Raw genomic sequence first — 22475 nt, 5'->3', positions numbered from 1 at the left:
TGCTATTCATAAAAAAAGTGGAATCACAACGATGGGTGATCCTCTATGCTAGTCATAAGAAGAATGGAATCACAACGATGGGTGATCCTCTATGCTAGTCGTAAAAAAATGGAACCACAACTATGGGTGACCCTCTATGCTAGTCATGAAAAAAATGGAATCACAATGATGGATGACCCTCTATGCTAGTTATAAAAAAATGGAATTACAACGATGTGTGACCGTCTATGCTAGTCATAAAAAATAAATTCACAACGATGGGTGATCCTCTATGCTAGTCATAAAAAATTGGATTCACCACGATGTGTGACGCTTTATGCTAGACATAAGAATAATGGAATCCCCACGATGTGTGACCCTCTATGCTAGACATGAGAAAAATGGAATCCCCACGATGTGTGACTCTCTATGCTAGACATAAGCATAATGGAATCCCCATGATGTGTGACCTTCTATGATAGACATAAAAAAATGGGTTTGTTAAAATGAGTGGGTGCATTCCTGCAACACCACCACTTGCAACTCTGTGACTTAAAGCAATGATTGTGTTTATACTTTAAGTATAATAAATTAAATAAAACAAACAATGTCACTGAATTTGCTTATTGCTTCACAAAGAAAATCAACCCCTTTACATATTTTCCCTTGAACAAAATGAATTTAAGGAATTACACCTCCCAAATAGTTTATCGAAAAGATCATTCACCCTGACTGGAAACAAATAAATTGAATGTGATATCGTAAATCCTTTTTCTTTAGGTTAACAATTTTAACACAAACGTACGAAAATTATCCCTTTCAAAAAATGTACATAAAAATTTATCCCACGAAATATTACAAAATGAAGTATATGCCACTAACGATTAAGAAAAAATTGAAATAATAAGGAATGCAACGTGTTCTTGCCGTTACCCTACACAGAAATTATGCCTCACTGGAAATCAACACCTGCTTAGCCAATTACGTTTTTTCAAAAATTTCTTAAATTTCACTTCATTTATTTTTAACACAAAATTAAACATTCACTCATTGCACAATATATTTAAAAACTGTTAATCACCGGGATAACCGCCGCTCAAAAGAAACAAAAGGCAAATTCGTCACAGACGGTTGGCTATCCTGCTAAAGGAAACTAAAGCCTAACACGTGGTTTTAAAAACAAAAGATTTCGCACAAATAAATATAAAATTTTAACAGTAAAAATAAAATACTCTGACTGTTTTCTTCGATGGTTCCAACTCCAGTGATTAAAGAATTTACTTTAAATGAAATTGAGATTCGTCTCGTCGCTAAAGACAGAAAAGGTTGAATTATACTTTAATAGAAATGATTTTAAATTTTGTCTTCGCGAATCCTGGCAAGGTCGCCAGTTTGTTACGCTCGGGCTTGTGAGTCCGGCCTTACTTTAGAACTCAGGGCATGAACAAAAGGACAATGGTGAGGTCGCCAGTTTGCAATAAGACAAGGAATGCCGACAATAAGTTATATTTACAATAGTATTTAATAAAAAGTTAATAAAAAGGGGAGCACAACAGATAACTATATTCTAAGTAAGCCATAAGGTGCTTCACGGGGAGGTTGATTGTCACAACTTGTTCACGTGGAGTTGGGTAGGCCATAGACGGTTTCAGCACGGCAATCTCATTCCCTGGAAAGGAAATAAATGAAATTATTAACCGATCACTTACTTCTACAAGCTGGGAACACGATGAAGTCGCGTGATTAAAACCTTTAAGCAAATAAAATAAAAGTGCAAAACTTAGGAATTTAAATACTACACGTGGGAATCAACACTGTTATAGGGTGAATTAATTAAGGTTAGGAGCAAACGGCACGCATAGTTGGGAAATAAGGAATAGGATAATAGGTTCAGTGGGTAGGATCTTTTGTTAAGGATTAAAGGAAAGGATGGGATGTGATAAGGGAAGGAGATGGTAGGCTGGGTAAGGATGATGAGGATCTCAAAGTAGACATCTTACCTTGATAAAAAGGACTGTTTCCTCCCTTGTGAAGAACGTGTCACAGGTCCTGCTCTTATGGTGGTTGGAGCGTGAAGAAGGATGCCCATCCGTTCCTTGGTCGAGTCAATCATGGGTCCTCCCAATGGGGGGGGGGGGGGAGTGTCATTGGCCTGACCACCGTCTTATTGGTCACCGGCCTTGGTCTCATCTCCCGACACCCTTCGCAACTCGTCTCCCTCCTGACTTCTCCTGGGATCCCGTTGTGGTGGCCTTGAGCGGCCACGTGTTGTTTGGAGATGTCTGAAATGAGACCTCAGGGGAGTAGAAGGGTATAGGATGGTTGGACAGGTGGTGAGGCTCCTGGGTAGGGTCCCAACACTTGTGGCATGTCAACCAGTCCTTGCTGGTGGGGCTTTTGTTTGAATAAAAATGGCGCAATGACCATCATGAATAACAATATATATATATATATATATATATATATATATATATATATATATATATATATATATATATATATATATATATATATATATATATATATATATATATATATATATATATATATATATGTTACAGTGAATCTGTATAATCAGGGAATATATATATTCTCTGATATTTTCAGGGAATGTGCATAATGTCTGATTCACTCAGAGGATATGTATATTCCCTGAAATTTTTAGTGAATATACATATTCCCTGATTATTCGGCCTTATTATTATACAGATTCCCTGAATCGTGTTTGGTATGAAAGAACAATGAAATAAATAGCTGAAACGATAAACAAAGCCTTGTTTTCACAATGTAAACTTGTATGGTATGGTAGAATAATGGAATAAATCACTAAAAACAGTAATATACTTCTGTAATATTTTATTTATCACATAAAACACTTGGATGTTACAAAATTTATTATGAACAGAAAATAAAACTTGTCTCTCACAAAATACTCTTTTAAAATAAAACTAGTAAAAAAGTAATAAGGATCATTCTAATATTTAGAACGAAGCCTTGTTTTCACAATGCAAACTTGCATGACATCGTGAGTTGCCTTTAAATTTCAGCTTAAAACATTTACATCGATTTGTTTGACAATGTTTTGAACCAGCACAGTTGCATTTGGCGAAACCTTGACCACCTGACTTCGACTCTTGCTGCACAGCAGTTCGAAGCGAAACAATCCTATCAGTTATCACATGGTCTTTTTAATACAGTTCATATGTACATAAATCAAACTGATTCCTGGTATATATATATACATACATATATATATATATATATATATATATATATATATATATATATATATATGTATATATACATATATATACATATATATATATATATATATATATATATATATATATATATATATATATATATATATATATATATATATATATATAGACACACACATATATATATATATATATATATATATATATATATATATATATATATATATATATATATATATATATATATATATATATATATATATATATATATATATATATATATATATATATATATATATATATGTGTGTGTGTGTGTGTGTGTGTATACATGTGTGGGTGTGTTTATGCATGTGCTGAGTGTGTGTGTTTATGTGTATGTGTTTGCGCAAGTATGTGTATCCCAGGCCACACTGAACGCAAGATGAAATCCCATATGATTGATACGTTGATAAACATTATATTTCAGTAATATTTACCCAAAACGAGTGTGAAGAGAATGTCACATTATTGGAATGTAGAATCTTCCAATGAAAGAAATCCCCGCAGTTTTAGTTGGGTTTGCCTGGAACATCATCTTATTGGTATAAATTACTTTAATGTCATGAATACGATGGCTCACCATGTGGACTTGATTTTTGTGTAGGTAGGTAAAATTGTTTAAGAAATAAAACGAAAAACAAAAACTGAGAGCATATTATGACCTAAGCATTTTGTCATTATTTGGTGCCAGTTTTGAAATCTGCGTAGCATTGTGAAATAAAACTAGTTACAATTCAAATTCAATATGACAAAGAAGAAGATAAGGGTGTTAGAGCTGTTGTCATAGAGGAAGAAGATAAAGGGGCTGTCTGGGGATGTGAAGTAAATTAATAAAACATAATCCTACTACGTACTCTGGGTATAGATGATAGACTTAACAGGTTGACAAACCTTGTTAATTGATTAATAAACTACTGGTAACGGAAAAAAGAAACAGTAGCTATAAAACCAGATTCAGATGAACCTCATACTCACATGGGAAGAGACACACGGGCGATAGTAGAGATGCCAAATATCGTGATTAGCTAATTGCATAAGTTACAATCAATGGTCAGGTTGTTTGACTAACAATGTCCCAGAGACTTCAAAGGCTTAAACCATTATGGGCAAGAATAAGACAAAACAATAAAGTTCTTGCAGATACCGGTGGAAACACCTACAACCCTTCCCCAGTATCGTGAACCATATATTCTCTTGCAACCAAGAGTGCTAACCTACCCAAAGGTGGTAAAGAAACAATTGCCTATAAACCTATCATGTGTCTCATTAGTAACAAGGTAGCAGGTTGGCCAAGACACCAGCCACCCGTTGAGATGCTACTGACAGGAAGTTATTGGGTCCTCTAACTGGCCAGACAGTACTACATTGCATCCCTCTCTGGTTACAGCTCATTATTATTATTATTATTTTTTTTTTTTTTTACGTAAACAGTCTGGCCTATTCTTTCCACGTTCTTCACTGTCCTCACACACCTGACAACACAGGTTACCAAACAATTCTTCTTCACTCAAGTGGTTAACAACTGCACTAATTGTTCAGTGGCTACTTTCCTCTTAGTAAGGGTAGAAGAGACTCTTTAGCTATGGTAAGCAGCTCTTCTAGAGGGACATTCCAAAATTAAACTATCGTTCTCTAGTGTTGGGTAGTGCCATAGCTTCTGTACTATGGTCTTGCACTATTTTGGGGTAATGTTTTCTTGCTTGAGGGTACACTCAGGCACACTATTCTATCTGTTCATTCTTCTTCTTGTTTTATTTGAAGTGGTATGTTGGGAAGGCTTAATAGAAGGGTAATGGATACCTGGTGGTTTAACAAGAGGTTGTTATTGCCTTATCTGTTTCTTTATCTTTCTCACGAGGATTCATTTTCAAAACTATCCTTACTATCCTCCCTTCAGTTGGAAGTTGCTATCCTGGAGGATTCTTAGCCATGTATTGTGTGTTGGTTCCACTATGCTGATCAATTTTATCAGACTTTTTATCTCTACTCTATGGGCTGTATCAATAACTTTATGTATATTTCTGTACATATTGTTTTTGTTTTCATTGTTCCTAAGTTAGTTTTTAGGTATGATGAATCTTTTCGTATTGGTTTTAATTCTTATCCTGTTTGGAGACATTGAGTGAAATCCAGGGCCAGTAAGGCCTAGACTTCACAAGTGTCGTTTATATTGTAGTATTCGTGGTCTGCATGCCAGTATGCAAGACCATACAGTTGCGTCTAGACAGTATGATATTCTTATCTCCTTACTACTGGTTCTGAGAAGCCAATAATTTTAAAATGGCATGGCACTCCTAGGGCAAGGGAAATGACGGTGTATATTAAAACTGAGTACCCTGTTTCACAAAAATCCTTATACGAATATGGATGCCATGATATTCAGGTAATAAAAGTTTGTAGCAAGGATAATAACTTGTCCTCTTGGAATTATTACTAAGATACTAGAAGATGATAGAAACACCTCTTATTTTTTGTTGGTGATTTGAATACTCACATAGGGAGTGGTTGAATTCTGTTTTCTGCTGATTGGCATGACTTAAGACCTTTGGATTTTGCCTTCGATCATGCCTTGAGTTCATTCGGAGTGTAGACTAAGCAGCCTATCCCTAATGTATCATACTCATGTGAGATTCATATAAAATCTAAAGCATACTGGAATGGCATTTTGAGAGATCTTTTGAGCTTGCATTGGTCACAATTGTATAGTGGTAATCATGAGAATCTGGTTAATATAATTGTTAAGCGTATCCCTTCTCGTGGGATAAGGTACCGAGTGAAGGAAAAAACATGGTTCAATGATGAATTTAGACATTCTTATTTGGAGAAGCAGGAGGCTAACAGGTCAGATTTGACTAGGAATAATAATACTCAGCTAATAGCTTTTATTCAGAGTTTATGCTTCAAGTCAAATACAATTTAACCATAAAAGAAACCCTTTCTGGTACAACCCAGGAACATAAGTGGTGGGCTACCCTTAAATATGTACGCCTTTTTGAGGATGTAACAGTTCCTCCTTTACTTAAACCAGATAGCCTTTCTATCATCTTCTTGTATATTATTATTATTATAATTATTATTATTATTATTATTATTATTATTATCATTATTATTACAAGCTAGGCTATAACCATAGTTGGAAAAGTAAGATGCTTTAAGCTCAAGGGCTCAAACAGGAAATGATAGCCCAGTGAGGAAAGAACACAAGGAAATGAATAAACTACAAGAGAAGAATAAACAATCAAAATCAAATATTTCAAGAACGGTAAGAACATTATGTTAGATCCTTCATATTTAAATTATAAAAAGCTTAAAAAACAGGGGAAGTGAAATAAGATAGAACAGTATGCCCAAGCAAGAGAACTCTGATCTAAGACAGTGGAAGGCCATGGTATAGAGGCTAAGGCACTACCCAAGACCAGAGAACAATAGTTTGAGTTTGGAGTGTTCTTCTCCAAGAAGAGCTTCTTTTCATAGCTAAGAAGTCTATCTTACCCTTACTAAGAAGAGCGTAGCCCAGGAACAATTACACTGCAGTATTTAATCCGTTAAGTGAGAAAAAATTGTTTGGTAATCTCAGCGTTGTCAGGTGTATGAGGACAGAGTAGAATTTGGTAAGCGTAGGCAAGACCATTTGGTGTATGTGCAGGCAAAGACAAATTGAGGAGAAACTAGAGAGGGATCCAGTGTAGTATTGTCTGTCCAATCAAAGGACCCAATAACTCTTTAGTGGCAGTATCTCAACAGGTGGCTGGTGCACTGGCTATCCTACTACCTATGCTGGTAAGAAAACAATCGAAGATAGAATGGTCCATGTCAAGATACCAGTAGTTCGAACACAAATAGAAGTTTCTGTGCCTGCCACCAACTTTTATTACCTGAATCTCAGGACATTCACATTCATAGCAGAACTTATGTGAAGCAGGACATTCAGTCCTAATACTTTATATACCACCATTCTTCTGGCCCTAGGGATGACATTCCATTACAAAATTATTAGCTTCATATAACCAATTATAAGGAGCTCAGGTGAGTGTTCATTTGAGAACCAAAGTTTCTGAGTACTAAAAACTATCATACTGTCTGGATGCAACTGGGCTAGAGCTACCACATGCATATTCACAATGGAGTAACATTACAAATACTTCAAGTGTCTAAAAGACCTCTTCTAGCTAGCTCACGATCAATAAGAAACAGTTTGGGAACTAAGAAGTCTCATGCCTTTATGTAAAACAAAGGAAATATATCCATGGGGTCTACATCATATGTATCAAGGTCAAATAACAGATTTTTTATTTTACAATATCAAAATTTAAACTAGTCAATTTAGCTTCAGGAAAACAGGAATAGAGGATATATTTCATATTGCTCTGTTTACCATCAAACACATCACGAAAAGGGGTTGCATTTTCCTTTGGACAGTGAGTGACTGAGTCATTTGTTTTAAGCAAGGAAGGAATTGCTGAATTGATGGCAAAGAGTACAGATTTGAGAGTTGTCCATCATTTACCCTACTGAGTTGTATCAGAAAGGGTTCAAATTACTCTATAGTTTATCTTCCACTGATGCATAGTCATTCAGAGCAACAGCTCATAGCTTAGTTCTTGCATGTAACAATTGAGTTTTCCCATGATAAGTAATAAAAAGGAATTAACGAAGCCTGTAAATGCCTCGTTGTGCTAGGCTTGTTAATTGAGCCCTGATTAATCTAACCACAAACAATAGTTATTCTGATTGATACATCAAGATTGAATAATAGGAATACCTTGGCTTACGAGTACTGTAACCCTGAATACGTTAATTTCAGTATACGTTCATTGTATCAGTTTGTGAGCATAAATTTCCCTCAATATGTGCATTTTTCGTAAGAAGGTGATATTCTTTATGGTAAATCTATAACTGGTTTTCATTTTGTACCAGTGATAAATTTTGACAAAGCAAAAATTTGTGGATTCAAAATACTTCAGCCTGTTTGTTGTTCTTTAGATCAGTTCATCAGGGATGAGTCTATTTTTATCAATCATACATTTAGAGTTCATTTACTTCTACTGGATTATTAAAGTAATCTTTTAAAATTTTCAACTATTGTAGCTGATACAATGGTATCGTCAGTAGTTTCTCACTGAAAGAAAAGTAGACGTTAGCACTCACCAAAGCTTTTTTAAGAATGGAGTCAAAATGTTTTATCTTATATCAAAATTGTGTTTCTTTTATGTGAATCCAACTTGTAGAAATCAGGTAAAATTTCATTTCACATCCTAATTTTCCCATTATGGTTTTCATATTCTACCTGTTGAAAATAACTACAAAAAAATCAAGTAATAATCACTTTTCCTATTCTTGTTCATTATTAAGAAGCTTAACTTAATTTAGAATTTGGTCAATTCCCTTTCATAAGGATTAACTGCATCTTACACGATCTAATTTAATGTCTTGCCCATATAAGACTCTTATGTTTTCTGTTTTTTATCAATCAGCTGTGATTTTATTAAAGGGTAATAAAAGGTAAAACCTTTCTATTCACATAATTTATTTTACATGAAATATTTCTATTTACAAATATTACATCAATGAACACAGCATTATAGCTATGTCAGAATATAGTAAGGTTATCAGAATCTTACCAGTTTGTATAACTAACTTTCCCCATCATTTTAGCCAATTAAAAATGATAGGAACTTTCATATGAAAATTGTGAAAAATATATCTTTAATTATTAAACTTCAAATTATCTCAGTTTTATTCTCTTGTACATATATATATATATATATATATATATATATATATATATATATACATATATATATATATATATATATATGTATACATACATATATATATATATATATATATACATATACAGTATAAACAGTATATACGTATATATATATATACAGTATATATATATATATATATATATATATATATATATGCATGTAAATCCACTAAATATCAGTATATATTTGATAAAAACACTTCGGCATATTCTCTCCTCAAAACAAATATCTGTTAATATCAAAAATCATTTTTGAGTTCTGTATAGCCGAAACAACTCGGCTATGATCATTATACTGTACAAGTGTTAATATCCAAAGCGTACCAAATAACAGAAGACATAGTATATTTCGCATCATCTTGTGTGGTAACCCTCCTTAAAAAGCTATATATGTTTCTAGGACTAGACTGTTTGGTTACGTTACAGAATAACTGTTATTCTTACATAAAGAAAGTCTGATTTAGAATTCCTAGAAGAAAAGTAAAAGGGATTTTTTTTAAGGATGCATTCCTAAAATCTAGAAAGGTTAATTGTTTTTCATTTGATTTTGCATGCAAGATATCCGTTTTATATTCCAACCAACATACATGGAATGCAGTAGCTAATCTGACACAACATGTAAAAGACACGTAATTATCATACAAAATTTCAACTAGCCTACCCTAAATCATTGAAGTAAATTTCCAGGAAAATATAAAAGCAAAACATGTTATCAAAACAGGACTACATCACAGTCCAGTTAAAAAAGTTTGTATAAAGCAGTTTTATGTTTTGGAACATTATTACACATAAACATCATATTATCACGTATATAAATATTACATTTTCGCCTCTCTTATAAAATTAAGAACTTTCCACCTTATGAAAATATATAAACTTTGATAATTCTAGATTACAATTTGTCACCAAGTTCCTGATGTCTGCAGTCCGTATCGTACAGTTTTCCTTATATTCTACACAGTTATTTCATATGAAAAGCCTAGCTCGAAAAATAGTTGGAAGTGGTGTTGATAAATCCGATTACTGCATAGAAAAATTTCACATTATACAAAAGGTTATATGAATCTAAGTGTTTACATTACCATAAACTCATAAAAGCAATCACTCATACGACATGCTCGTAAGTTCATCATGACCATGAAGATATTTTAATAATGAACGAGTCCTTTTAATTCATTTTATGTCAGAACTACCAATACCTTAAAATCTACTGAATAAAAATGATTCCAGTAAAATTAGTTACTTGATGGATAATGTAGAGTATAATCTATTTACATGCAAAGACAAGTTTTGCATGATTACTAACATTCCTCCCCTCTGAAATAAAGATGGTAATGATTACTTCTAAAATTAATTCTAACCTTAATTATTACAAGGCATTAGGTCTACACATTCACAACACATTTCATGCATCAAAATGATGATATAAAATATAATGAGTACAGTTAACATTTGTATGAGATTATACAGAATTTCGTTTCAGTATCTGTATACTTGCGTCATCAACAACATCCTTGAACACCATAAATTGAATATAGGCCTATTCTAAAATTTCTTTTTATGTTTTTAGTATAAGAATTCATTAGGAAAATGATTAAAGTGAGTTCAGTTTATTCAATCTTTAACAAAATCTGCAATAATTAGTAGTTATTATGGTACAGCAAATTAATATTAAATACTTCACACAGCCTCAACAACCGGTTAAAATGCTGTAATCACTACAGCTTAAAGAAAAATAAAACATTCTAGACCCTACCTATTTTCAAAACTGTTTCTACGAATCACAAGAATAATCAATTTTATTTGCAGTATATTGTGATAGGTAAGCAGTTATCTGATTTTATACAGTATTTAGTGAGGTCCAATCACTGTATGAGTCTTTGTAGATGTAATGAAAAAAATTTATGAAAATTTCACCAATTAACTGCCATTAGCTGCTACTGAGACTCCATTGATTGTTACCATTGCAGAGGGAACACCTCCTACAGGAACTGTGGGGGGTTGTGGGGGTGGCATGCGAGGCCTTCTCATTATATGTGCAGGTGGACGTGCTGTCGACTCCATCATGCCATTGGTATATGTTGGTTGGTGACCATTTGCATATGTGTGGCGTACAGAGGCTGTTGAATAATTTCCTGATGACATGTCTGTATATTCTTCACCATCATCTGGGATGTTCTCATAAATGTTATTACCTGAAGAACAGATTTATGGTTAATGAAGATAAGTGCAGCACTGCACATATAAGCTTTTGCTCTACAGAACTTTTGGATCTTGGCATTTGTCATATTTTTTTTTTTTATAGTAGTTGGAATAAAATAAGTTCTGGAAACCTATGAAGACAATAGTAATCGTAATAAGATATAATTTAAAGAAAGTAGCAGGAAATATAAAGGGTTAGTTTAATAGTTTCCCTGTGTCATGATATACAGAACATTGGAATTTTCATAGCATAAAAACTTAGAAAGATGCTTTAAGTTTACCTGTAGTTGGGTCGCTAAGATCTGCATAGCTCATAGCAGCAGGATTGTGATGTTCTTCTCTAGACTTCATGTGAGCAGGAGGGTCCTGTCCCTTTCCCTTCTGTTGTTTGCTGAAAGTTAGTCACAGAACAGTGTTATCAAACTGGTCATTTGAATGATAATGATTAAATCGCAGGCACCAAGTCTACACATAGATAACAAAAGGCATTTTTAAACAACACTTTTGTATCAGATTTATAAACTCCTCTAACAAAACTTTTAAACTATAAAGAGAACATAAATAGACAGTAATTATATCTAAATATATATGTATAAAGCAGATTATTTTGTAAGAAGGTTGAATAATCTAATGAATTCAGAGTTTAAGTCAATTTCGAAATGAAAAAAAAAAAAAACAATATAGTTGCGAAAGTTCTTTTGGTTCGTTTTGTCAGTTTTATGCCTGTAGATGAGCATTCAAATAAAGATATACCTTCTGGGAATTTAAATATTTTACATCGACCTACCTTATATTAATTTAAAAACAACATCAGAGTTATTAACCAAAGAGTAGCTTTTAAGGAGACTATTGTGGCACCTTGAAAATAATTATTGGCCTCAGTGCTGAATGTCGTTAACTAAGGAAGCTAAATGATCAAATACTGTCTTCTAAGATTATGAATGGAGCTATGTATAAAACAGTTTTGGCTATGAAAAAAATGGATGCCATTTACTCCATATTTGCAAGAAATAAAAAAAAAACTAGAATAGATTGATGTTATGGAGCTAAGTCCAACATGTAACAGTATTCAAGATGATTAGCAAAGTCCAACTATAGAAATGGAAGAGACCTAAATAGGTTCCATTAAGAATTCTTTGATGGAATCCTCTGAAAACCTTTGCTAAATGAAGCCTTCTTCAAATCAGCATCATCAATTAGGGAAACTATCCCATATGAATAATATTTTTGGAAGAAATCACACCAAAGGAATTGTGTAGTGGAAGTGTTCACAAATGATGTGACTGACCACAACATACAGAATAATTGATTGGGTTCACAACATGACTCTCACATTGGGGTGGGGTGGGGGGGCTGCAAATGCCCTGGGGCGGCACTTTTTTAGAGGTGGCAAAAATAGCCTGGACTTCCCACCCACAAGATTGAAATAATAATATTAGCGGGTAAAGGATAAAATCTTTGAATTTTTTTACCACAAATTATGATTTTTGCAACTAAGCCATTAAAACCAACAAAAATTAAAATATTTCCCCGATTTTTTTTTCTTTTTGTAATAGAATTAATCATCCTGACAATGAAAATCATGCACTTAAAAATGTTTGCCTCTAAATATATGTTTGCCTCTAAATATCTTCGTTTTCCTTTACATTTTCTGTTTATCCACGCTCAGCTGACTGCTTGTGACGAGACAGCCTGTTCACTGCTACTTATGGTACCGTATATCTATTGTTGTCAGATATTTTGTGACGAATCACTGTTAATGTCGATAGTTGAAGTCACAGAGGTCATGGATAAAGAGCTTCAGAAGTGTGACAAACAAATATAGAGCATTTATGATGATGTTATGGAAGCTTCGATAGGCGGCTAAACCTGCCACTTTTAGTACAATGGCGAATTTATATTTAGTTTAGAATGATGTAGTGTACATAGTTTGATTTTAGGGTATCTAGTACTTTAGGGTGTCGTGTGAACGCGGAATTTGCGTGGTAGAGAGGGAGTGTGTCCGCGTTTTTATACTCCATTTGAGAGGTTCAACAATTGAGTGTTTCTGAATACAGGTGTTGAATTTTTTCTCTCTAATTTGCTCTCGCCTTTACAGAAGTCGCATTTAATATGAGTAGTAATATTTATTTGTAGTAATATTTATTCATAGCAATCCACTATTGCTATGAATAAATATTACTTAATACAAACTAAGTTTGGTTATTCTTTTTTTTTCAGATTTTCAGTCTTTAGTACCAGCTATCATAGCTTTCCTAAGCTATGCCACCAAAGCGTGTTCGGTTAAGCGGGAGCGAGTACAAAAAGAGAAAAATTAAGAGAAAGATAGAAGAGGAGAACCTTGTTGGTTCATTAGACACCTTCATTGTGAAGATTAAGAGGAGTGAGGACCAGTTGAGCGAATGTGAAGATACTGAGGAAGAGTTCGAAGAGGAGTCTAAGGATAGGGACTTATTGGACGATTCTAAGACTGGGTCCAATAGGGAAGAGCAAGAAACTAGTGATCCTGAGACTAAGGAGGATGTAGAAGAAACCAAATGTGAAGGAAATGCAAAGCATGAAGTTGAGTGTATTCAGAGAAGCGACTTTGGTTTGGTTCCGTTTGACCATTTGACGTTGGACATTCATGACACTCTTGTAACTATTGGAGCTGAAAAATTCAAAAATTCAGAAGGGCCTTTTGTTTCTGGGAGGAAGGGTATAAAAATGACCGAGGCATGGTTCTATAGAAAAGTTGCAGATGGCAAAGGTGAGGCAATTAAAAGAACCTGGCTGCTCTACTCGCCATACAAAAAGGCAGCATTTTGTTTTTGCTTGTTTTCTATTTCCACACACTCCTCAGAATTCAGTCCAAATTTGAATTACCAGAAGGATATGATGGTGGCGGGAAGTGGAAGGATAGTTCACAAATAGCTATACATGAGGGTACAACCTGGCACAGAAAAGCCTTCCTTGCATGGAAAGAAACCGAGGAACGCCTTAGAAAGGAGAAAGGTATTGATGAAGAATTGGCTGGGCAATTGAGTACTGAGAACTTCACAAACAAGATTTTTCTCTGGAGTCATTTGGTCAATGATGCCACTGACAAATATTCCCATTATAGAATACAAAATTCCTTTCCAAAGCCTAAGGCTACTTTTCTAGTGGTTGTAAATAGTTTCATGATTGTTAAGGTTTATGAAAATTCTGCAAAACTTTCTTAGAAGGATTATCCCAAAATTCAAGTGCATCGTTAAAGTTACCTTATAATTGTCTCTAGATATATGACAATTTCATTGGATATATGTTTGAACAAAAACCTTTAACAGAGTTTAGTGAAACCCTTTCAGATTGATTCAAAAAAGCAATTGTAGTAATTGATCTCACAAAACCAAAAAAACAGAATTTTAATCATGGAATTTCTTATTTCTATGCTCACCTGATGTTTATATTGCTTCTTCTCAAGAAGATCTGTTAATGGATATTTACCCATTAAATTATAATTTTCTAAAAATTCCCCCGTTTTCGTCCCCTTCAAGGTATGCATGCCCTCAGTGAAGGAAGGGATATTCTAGTGTTGAGTGGGAACTGACATGCCAATGCCTTTTCTCTTCATTAAAATGTCTTCCCCTGTTTTTATCATTAAAATGTCTTCCCCTGTTTTTATGAGCAATTGCCTTATGAAGTGTGCATGGGAATTGTTTCTAAAATATCAGGATTTGCATTCCCTTTGAGTATCGTGTAAGGGGTTCTGATGTAATCTAAATAACCGTTGTTAAGAGTGAGATGCCTTCACAGTACCGTTCATAGAAAAAGGTTCCAATAGTTACCGATCAAGTTAACAGTGCAAAGCACAAAGGAAACTTGCTTTTAGGTAAGAGGAAAAGCCAGGAAGACTAGGCTAGTTGATTATAGCTGGAATGACGACGAATAATGACACGCCTCCACCTTTAGACAATTCACACAATCAGTCAATTTTCGATAGTGATGAGCTTCATAAGCTTTTCATATCACTAGGTTCCTTTTTTTTAAAGTTCAAAAGTCCAGTGATTCATCTCTTAGACCTGGTAATTCTGTCATAACCGACCTGTTATCTAACCTAACCCAATTCCCTCCCCAAATTGAGTCTAGTGTTAATAGTTTATTTCAATAAGTGTTCTGAAAGTTCGTTTCGCAGTATAGATTTGAAAGACTCTGATAGATCTAGGAATTCTTTTTATAGTTTAAACCCTTCTACTGTCAAACCCTTACAGGCAGATATCCTAGTTGCTTAAGTGGATGGCGTGGCATATGGTATGATTCCCTTAAATATTAATGGGGTGGACAAAGTTTTAACTAAAGTCGATCATTTTCATCATACTTTAATTGACAGTGTACGCTGTTCACTTGCAAGCTCCTCAGCCAACACATGCATATGGAGCAGCAACCCAATCAAGTAGTAAACATACCAAGATATCGGTTGATTCTCACTCGACTCAAGCAGTTCAACCTGTGATACAATGCTCGACATGTGATATAGCTAAACATGTGAAACAGGAAGATGAAAGGGAATAAAACACGAAAACAAATATTGAAAGTGAGGAATTATCTTCTTTTCAAACCACATGTAACCTTATTACTGAAAAATCCCCTTATGCAGTAATTGGAGTACAGTAAGTTTGGAAGTTTCTTAATCTTCTAAATCTGCAGCAGTAACTACTTCCAAGCAACTACTGGTGGATAGAATTGACAATTACTGTCTCTGATTCAGAAAAAGGCTAGCAGTCCCAGTTCACATTTAGTCCTTGAACCTTCTATAATGCAGTGACGTGCTGAGTTGTACAAAACTTATCAGCTGCATAATATTTTCTTAGATTTTTCCAGTCTTGACCACCTAATTGGGTCTTATGAATGCAGATCGTTAAATTGAGATTTTCCAATCACTTTCTTTTGCAGATTCTATAAGTGTTTATTGAGTTTTAATTGGCTCCTATGCTGAATTTGTTAGTATTCAATCCTTGCATAGGAAAAGCACTGTCTTTTAAATCAATAGATCTTCCTTTCAGATTGTGATAATTGTTAATATCGTTCCAAGTTGTCTTCCCTGCTGAGTTTGTTAATTTTTTTTTTTTTTTTAACAGCGCAAAGGAAGTGGTTTAAATTACTATTGTGAGGAGTACAACGTTGTAAAGAGAACGACTGACGTTAGTTTTTCATAATGGCCGAGGAGAGTAAGCAAAGTTAATGATGAGCAGACAGATTAGTTGTCTTTTGAGGAGTGAATATTGATAAGACACTCCAATAATCTTTTACCTGTCAAGTTAGCAATAACTTAATAGGCCTTAACTTATTTAACCTTTGTTATTCTCAGAAGGAAAATCTGACTTGCCTGCCCGGTTGCTTACACTATCCGGACCTCCATAGTCGGGTCTAGTGGTCATAATCACATAATGTTCTGTCAGTAAGTGTTCTGAATCTTAACTGCGCCTTACAGAGTAAAGTTCCTCTCATAGGGTCAAAAATTCTTTGATTACTGTACATCCTTCTGCAATTAAACCTGTGCTGTTCTGCATCCCTAGTTACTCTATATGATGTCTAATTTGTGAGGAAGAAGACTGAGTAGGTAAGCCGGGTCCTTATATTACTCCTCTTGCTAAATAAGTACCCTTAGGTAACATCGTTTTTGTTTTAGGAAATGATGTTTCGTATCATAGGGTACCTAATTCTTTATTTATTTTTGTTGCTGGTGTTGTATCAGCTAATGCTGGGGGATTATAATGTCATCCAGAATGGATAAATTGGGTAAATTGTAACAGAAGTACCTTTTATTACCCTTATAAGTCTGGCTATGAGGCAAATATTATAGTGGGTTATATGTATTCTGTGAAGAACTTTGGATATTTCACAAATAATACATCGCTATTATTTGGGAGGGAACTTTCCAATTTGAATCTATGATGTGTAAGTTAAGTGCTCCTGAAACCTTATAAAACTACATCATAAACCTCCTAATTCCCCTTTTACACTTAGGGTAAAATCCCAATGTAACTTGAAATTACCCTATCAACTGCTTTCTCACAAATAACCAGTTTTCTTTATCAAAACTGAGATAGGTGGTCTTTGAAAAAACACAAAACCAGGGTTGTACGACCACCATTGATTAACTAAGAAAGCACTGCCTCTGATGTTGTTGAATCTGTTAATAATCTTGGGGGTCATAGGGAGTATGTTGTACAGGTTGAATGCAATCGCTTCCAGGAACTGAATATCTAGGAAGGGTCTCGGGAACAATGGTGATTTGAAATTTTCCATTTTATGAGAAGAGGAATCCTTGCGGAAGCAGAAACTGTACACAAACTATTGAAATGATGATTCATTAAAATATTGCTCTTCCTGAGCTAGTGATAAAATATTATTGAGACGCCATGCAAAATCTTAACATTTTCAACAGGTTTGTTCTTTTAATGTAGGTGAGCACACTTGTATCCAACTATACATTTGTCTCTTAGTTCAAAGTAGAATGAACACCTGCCTGTGTGATTAGTTTTGTCTCTGAGTAATCACAACATAAATAATATATTGCAATATCTGCTACCTTTCCCACATGTTACAGACAAATCTTTTACCAATGGGATATACTTTCCCTCCATTCGGTAACTTCAGAAGTCATAAAAGGTCTCATAATTAAGACAAATTCATCACAACTTGCCTTACTTATATCATAATATTCAATCTTTTTACAAATCTTGAGTGTTGTCTTTCATTTGTCTACTGCATTGTTAGTGGATGAAGACAGCACTGTTTTTATATTATTCTTTTTTTTCACAAACTAATAACTAAAAATGGTGACAGTTCTAATGAAATCCTTTCTAAAACTGTGATGAATTGGCCAACCAAGAGTTAAGTGTGCGTGTGGTGTCCGGTATTGATGACATATAATTAAATCATCAACTAAAAACTAGTAATTTGTGGGGTCTTACACAGAGATATTTGACAGACTGAGTGCCCCCTAAAGTGCTTCAATAGTGCAATAAGGTAACTCCATTTCATACAAACCTCTGAAGGAAGATTTCTAGGCACACATTTCCAGCGGCTTGTAAACCATACACATTTTGGTCAAGTTAATATAATATGAAAAAGAAAACTTAGTTGCCTAGTATTGTTTTTGTTTGAAAAACCGTGTCTGACAAAAATTAGTCAGTAATTGGTTTGTAAAATATTCTTATTGCAGCCTACCTTATAGATAAATGGGCACCGGGATAACATGTGATTTATTACTACATCAATGTAGAATTTTAGAATTATTTACATCTGCCAGAAAGTTATAGCACATGGAGTGTACAATAAAGATATATAATTTTTTTTTTTTTTTTAAATCATAAGAATTTAATAGCAAACTTTTTACAAGAAAAAACTCTATGTTAGTGCGATAACATTTAAAGAAATAACAATAAGAACTAGAATACTTTACATTACGAAAATTGTTAAAACAATCTAAAAGCTATAAGTAATTTAAAATTAATGTGTAGAACAACTTTGAAAAGTCAACTCTAATAATGAAGGAAACTAAAAGGAGAACTGTAACATTAAAACCGTAGTTGTACTATGTATAGTTAATCAGCATAGCCTACAATGTATTGCAATCTATAAAGAAAATCTTTTTTGAAAGACTTTTGGTCCCTAATTTATATGAAAACCTCTCATTATGAATAAAAGATAAAATATATCGTTATATACTACATCTGATCAAGTCTTGAAAATTTGTCAGCTTATGATTTGAAAAGTTTCTATGATTCTAGTTTATCTATGTATTTTATTTAAACTTATCAATGAAAGGTAGTGAAAATATTCGTATAAAGTCAGAAAAAAATGAGAATCCGTTACCGTTTTTAAATTTTCTATAAAACATTCCTTGGAAATTTTAACATATAAGAGATTAATTTGAAGAGAATCCTGTAAACATAGCTTCAACAAGTGAGAAAAAAACTTACGTTTTAAGGAACAAGAACAGTAAAGCAACACAAATCGAGCCAATGAGCCCAATTCCAAGACCAACATAAAGTCCAGTGTTCGATGCTTCTTCTAAAGTTCCTTGTGGATTGCCGTGAGCACTGTTAGTAGTACCATCCACTGTGTTATCCACAAATATGCCAAAATCACTCTCATCATCCACTGAAAGAGGTGAGGTTATTAAAGACTAAATAATCAGATTTTTTCTGAAATATTATCCATGGTTACATTCCAGGTCCGGACATATTTAAAACCTTATAAGTTTGGGTACTTTTGAAATATTTCAAAAATATGAGAGAACTGAAGAGAAAATATTATCACAACACTGACAGACTCTTCATAGATTTTAATCAACATCAGAATAGTAATGCAAAACTTACATATACAGCGAGGGTTTTCTCCAGACCAGACCCCTGTACCTGTACAGGTACGAGTAAATGGGCCATCTAAATGGAACTTGGGTAAGCAATGATACTCAACTATTGCTCCATACAATAACGTTTCATTCAGTCTTACAATTCTGCCATCTTTTATCTCATCAGGCATCATGCAGGAAATCCCTGTAATTATGAATTAAACATTACATTAAATATATTCCTATTGTTTTCTTATATTAAACTGAGGATTTTGAAAGTATTTAAATAATCAGTATGATACATAACTGATATCACTATGGAGTGGTTCATAACTTTAAAAAACCCTGCATTTTTAAAAGTAATTTGAAAATTGCATCTTTTTAACTGTTAAGAATGACAGAATTTATTTTTTCTAGAATAAGTGAAGTAGCCTACACCAACAAAATAGCAATGAAAACCAGCAGATACTTACATTCACATCTTGGTTGTGATCCAGACCAAACTCCATTAGTACGACACTCCCTTTTGGGTTCTCCAATCAACTTCCTTCCCTCGTCACAAGAATATGTTGCAAAGGAGCCAATCTTCCTATCACCCTCATCAACTTTCAGTGGCTCAGCCAGGTTATTTGTTAATTCTGGACACATCACCTCTAAAAATTTGGAAAAAAAAAATTAGTTTCTTTTCAGAAGAAATCTTATGATGATAAACTCGATGATGCTTATTTCATCAACTTACTCAAAGCAGGATGAAATTCCTAGAACACTGTGTAGCACTGTTTTAAACATAACATATGAAGGCAATGCATATACTGTAATCAAGTGGTCATCTAGTGTTGTGGGGTAGAATGTATATTTAGGAAAGGGACTGTGCCCGAGAATAACACTTAGCTCATGAATAAAAATTCTAACAAATCTTAGGTTTTTGTTCAATAACTCAAGACAGGAGTCAGTTCTTAAAGACCAGTAGGAGAATAATGTTTATAAACAGGCAGAAAAGAAGTATTTCCTCGGGATAGAAAGGCTTAAAAAAATCGTAATATTCTTTTTTTCAATCAAATATGTATTATTTGTGTAGTTCAAGAAAAGATATTCCAAATATATTCTTAAGAAGAGATTTTTAAATCATGAATAACACCTAAAATTTTATCATCTAGGTAAGGTCGGGAGGATTCAATGTTTTAGACCTACTAACATTCATACTTCTACTAGGTGATAGTATTGCTTAGTTTACCGATGAAGGTGTATCGTAAGATTTTATTTGAGAAGGTGAGATATGTAACCGATGGTTTGACAGCGAAAAGGGTGTATGGATCAAACATTTTTACTCCTTTAGAAAACAGTTATGGGAAGTGCTTGAAAATAAAGAGAAAGGGTGTATATGACATACATTAACGTAGAGGAAGCTTATAAGAGAAATTATAGAGGCAATGGAGAAAGTGCTTAGCATACATGAAATGAGGGTTACAAAGGAGAAATATGTCAGAACTGCAAAAAGAATACTCAAAGATAGAGTTGATTTGCATATGGAAATCACTTGCTGTACAGGTTTCCTTTTATTGTGAAATAAATTTCGGATACTACATGAAAGATCACTGAGGGGGAAATGAAGCATTATTCACATACAGGTATACTAATGTTTCCCTAAAAATTCAACGACAATTCTCGCTCTATTTTGGAATGTTTACCTGCTAGGCAGTTTTTACTTCCCTAAATAATAGGATCTCTTCAAGTTTTGTTTACTAGGGTATAGCCGAAGTCAATTTTTAGCATTCTGCTAGCCTACGGTTTCTTCTTTTAAATCATTACATTATAATTTTAAAGAAACTTTATGCTTTTAATTTGTTTCAACAATTTACAGTTTATAATTTAATTTTTTTAATTCTTTTATCAAACTAATTATAATTATTCTATTTTCATTTTGTATATTTTTACTGTTCTAGTGATGATATATGCCAATATGAAAAGTTGGCCAATAAATCTCATATACAGTAATGTTATACTGGCTGTTCTTAAATATATACAGTTATACAAACATATGTTGAGTATGCATATTTGTGTGTGCAACTTGATATTGTACAATCAATAGTAAATTCTCTTTTCAGGAAAATTTCTGTAGGTATCCTTCAAAATAATGTTTGTAACCATATTTTACTTAATAGAAAGAAACTGAAACAAATGAGCATAAAAGAAGTACTGTATGTATTTTATTTAGGTGGGATCACCTAAGTCAAATTAGTTCAAAACATAGGATGATGAACTAGGAAAAAAAAAAAAAAACATACCGATACATTTTGGCGTATCACCTGCCCAAGTACCATTTTCTTGGCAGAATCGTCTTATACGGCCTTCTATCTTCCAATTTTCCGTACATTCGTAAGCCACTTGTGCACCATAACTTGTCTCATTGCTTAGGAGACGATATGTTCCTGGTGTGATACTTTCAGGCAGACCACAGTCCACATCTGTTGATTTAGGCAAGTCACAATTTAATATATTCTTATGATTTTACTCACTAAAAATACAGTTATTTTCCTTTTAAAAGGACACTTCAAATGATATATATGAACCATTTCTGCTATAACTATTGTAGACAAAAATATCAGATACAAAGTCTATATTTTCTTACTGAAAATGAGCGTATAATAAAAAGTCTATAAACTAAATAGAATACCGTAGTGAATAAAAACTGATAATAATATATTTCCTAATTTTCAAAGAGTAACTAACTTACATTTGCACGTTGGAGGTTCGTTATTCCAGGATCCATTGGGCTGACATTGTCTCATAGCTCTTCCCTCAACAACATAACCTCTTTCGCATCTGTAAGTTATTACACTTCCAACCCTGCAAAAAAGGAATGTAAATTCTAAATGCAGCCAATGGTCAGTTATAGCCATTTTTCTTAGTTCTAGGGATTAATTGCTTTAATGAAAG

General features: G+C 33.6%; 1 protein-coding gene across 1 annotated transcript in view; it reads right to left on the bottom strand.

The window, feature by feature from the left end:
• Nucleotides 1-9168: 9168 nt before the first annotated feature.
• Nucleotides 9169-22475, bottom strand: part of LOC137640116 (P-selectin-like) — a 216611-nt gene continuing 203304 nt past the window's right edge. Inside the window, 7 exon segments of the mRNA XM_068372592.1 lie at nucleotides 9169-11208; nucleotides 11497-11606; nucleotides 19165-19345; nucleotides 19564-19743; nucleotides 20012-20191; nucleotides 21824-22003; nucleotides 22273-22385. Of these exon segments, the coding sequence (XP_068228693.1) occupies nucleotides 10934-11208; nucleotides 11497-11606; nucleotides 19165-19345; nucleotides 19564-19743; nucleotides 20012-20191; nucleotides 21824-22003; nucleotides 22273-22385 (1219 nt within the window). The 3' untranslated portion in view covers nucleotides 9169-10933.

This window comes from Palaemon carinicauda, chromosome 4 (assembly GCF_036898095.1).
Source record: "Palaemon carinicauda isolate YSFRI2023 chromosome 4, ASM3689809v2, whole genome shotgun sequence".
Classification (NCBI taxonomy): domain Eukaryota; kingdom Metazoa; phylum Arthropoda; class Malacostraca; order Decapoda; family Palaemonidae; genus Palaemon; species Palaemon carinicauda.
The sequence above is the reverse complement of the archived record's forward strand: the minus strand, read 5'-3'. Positions and strand labels throughout refer to the sequence as shown.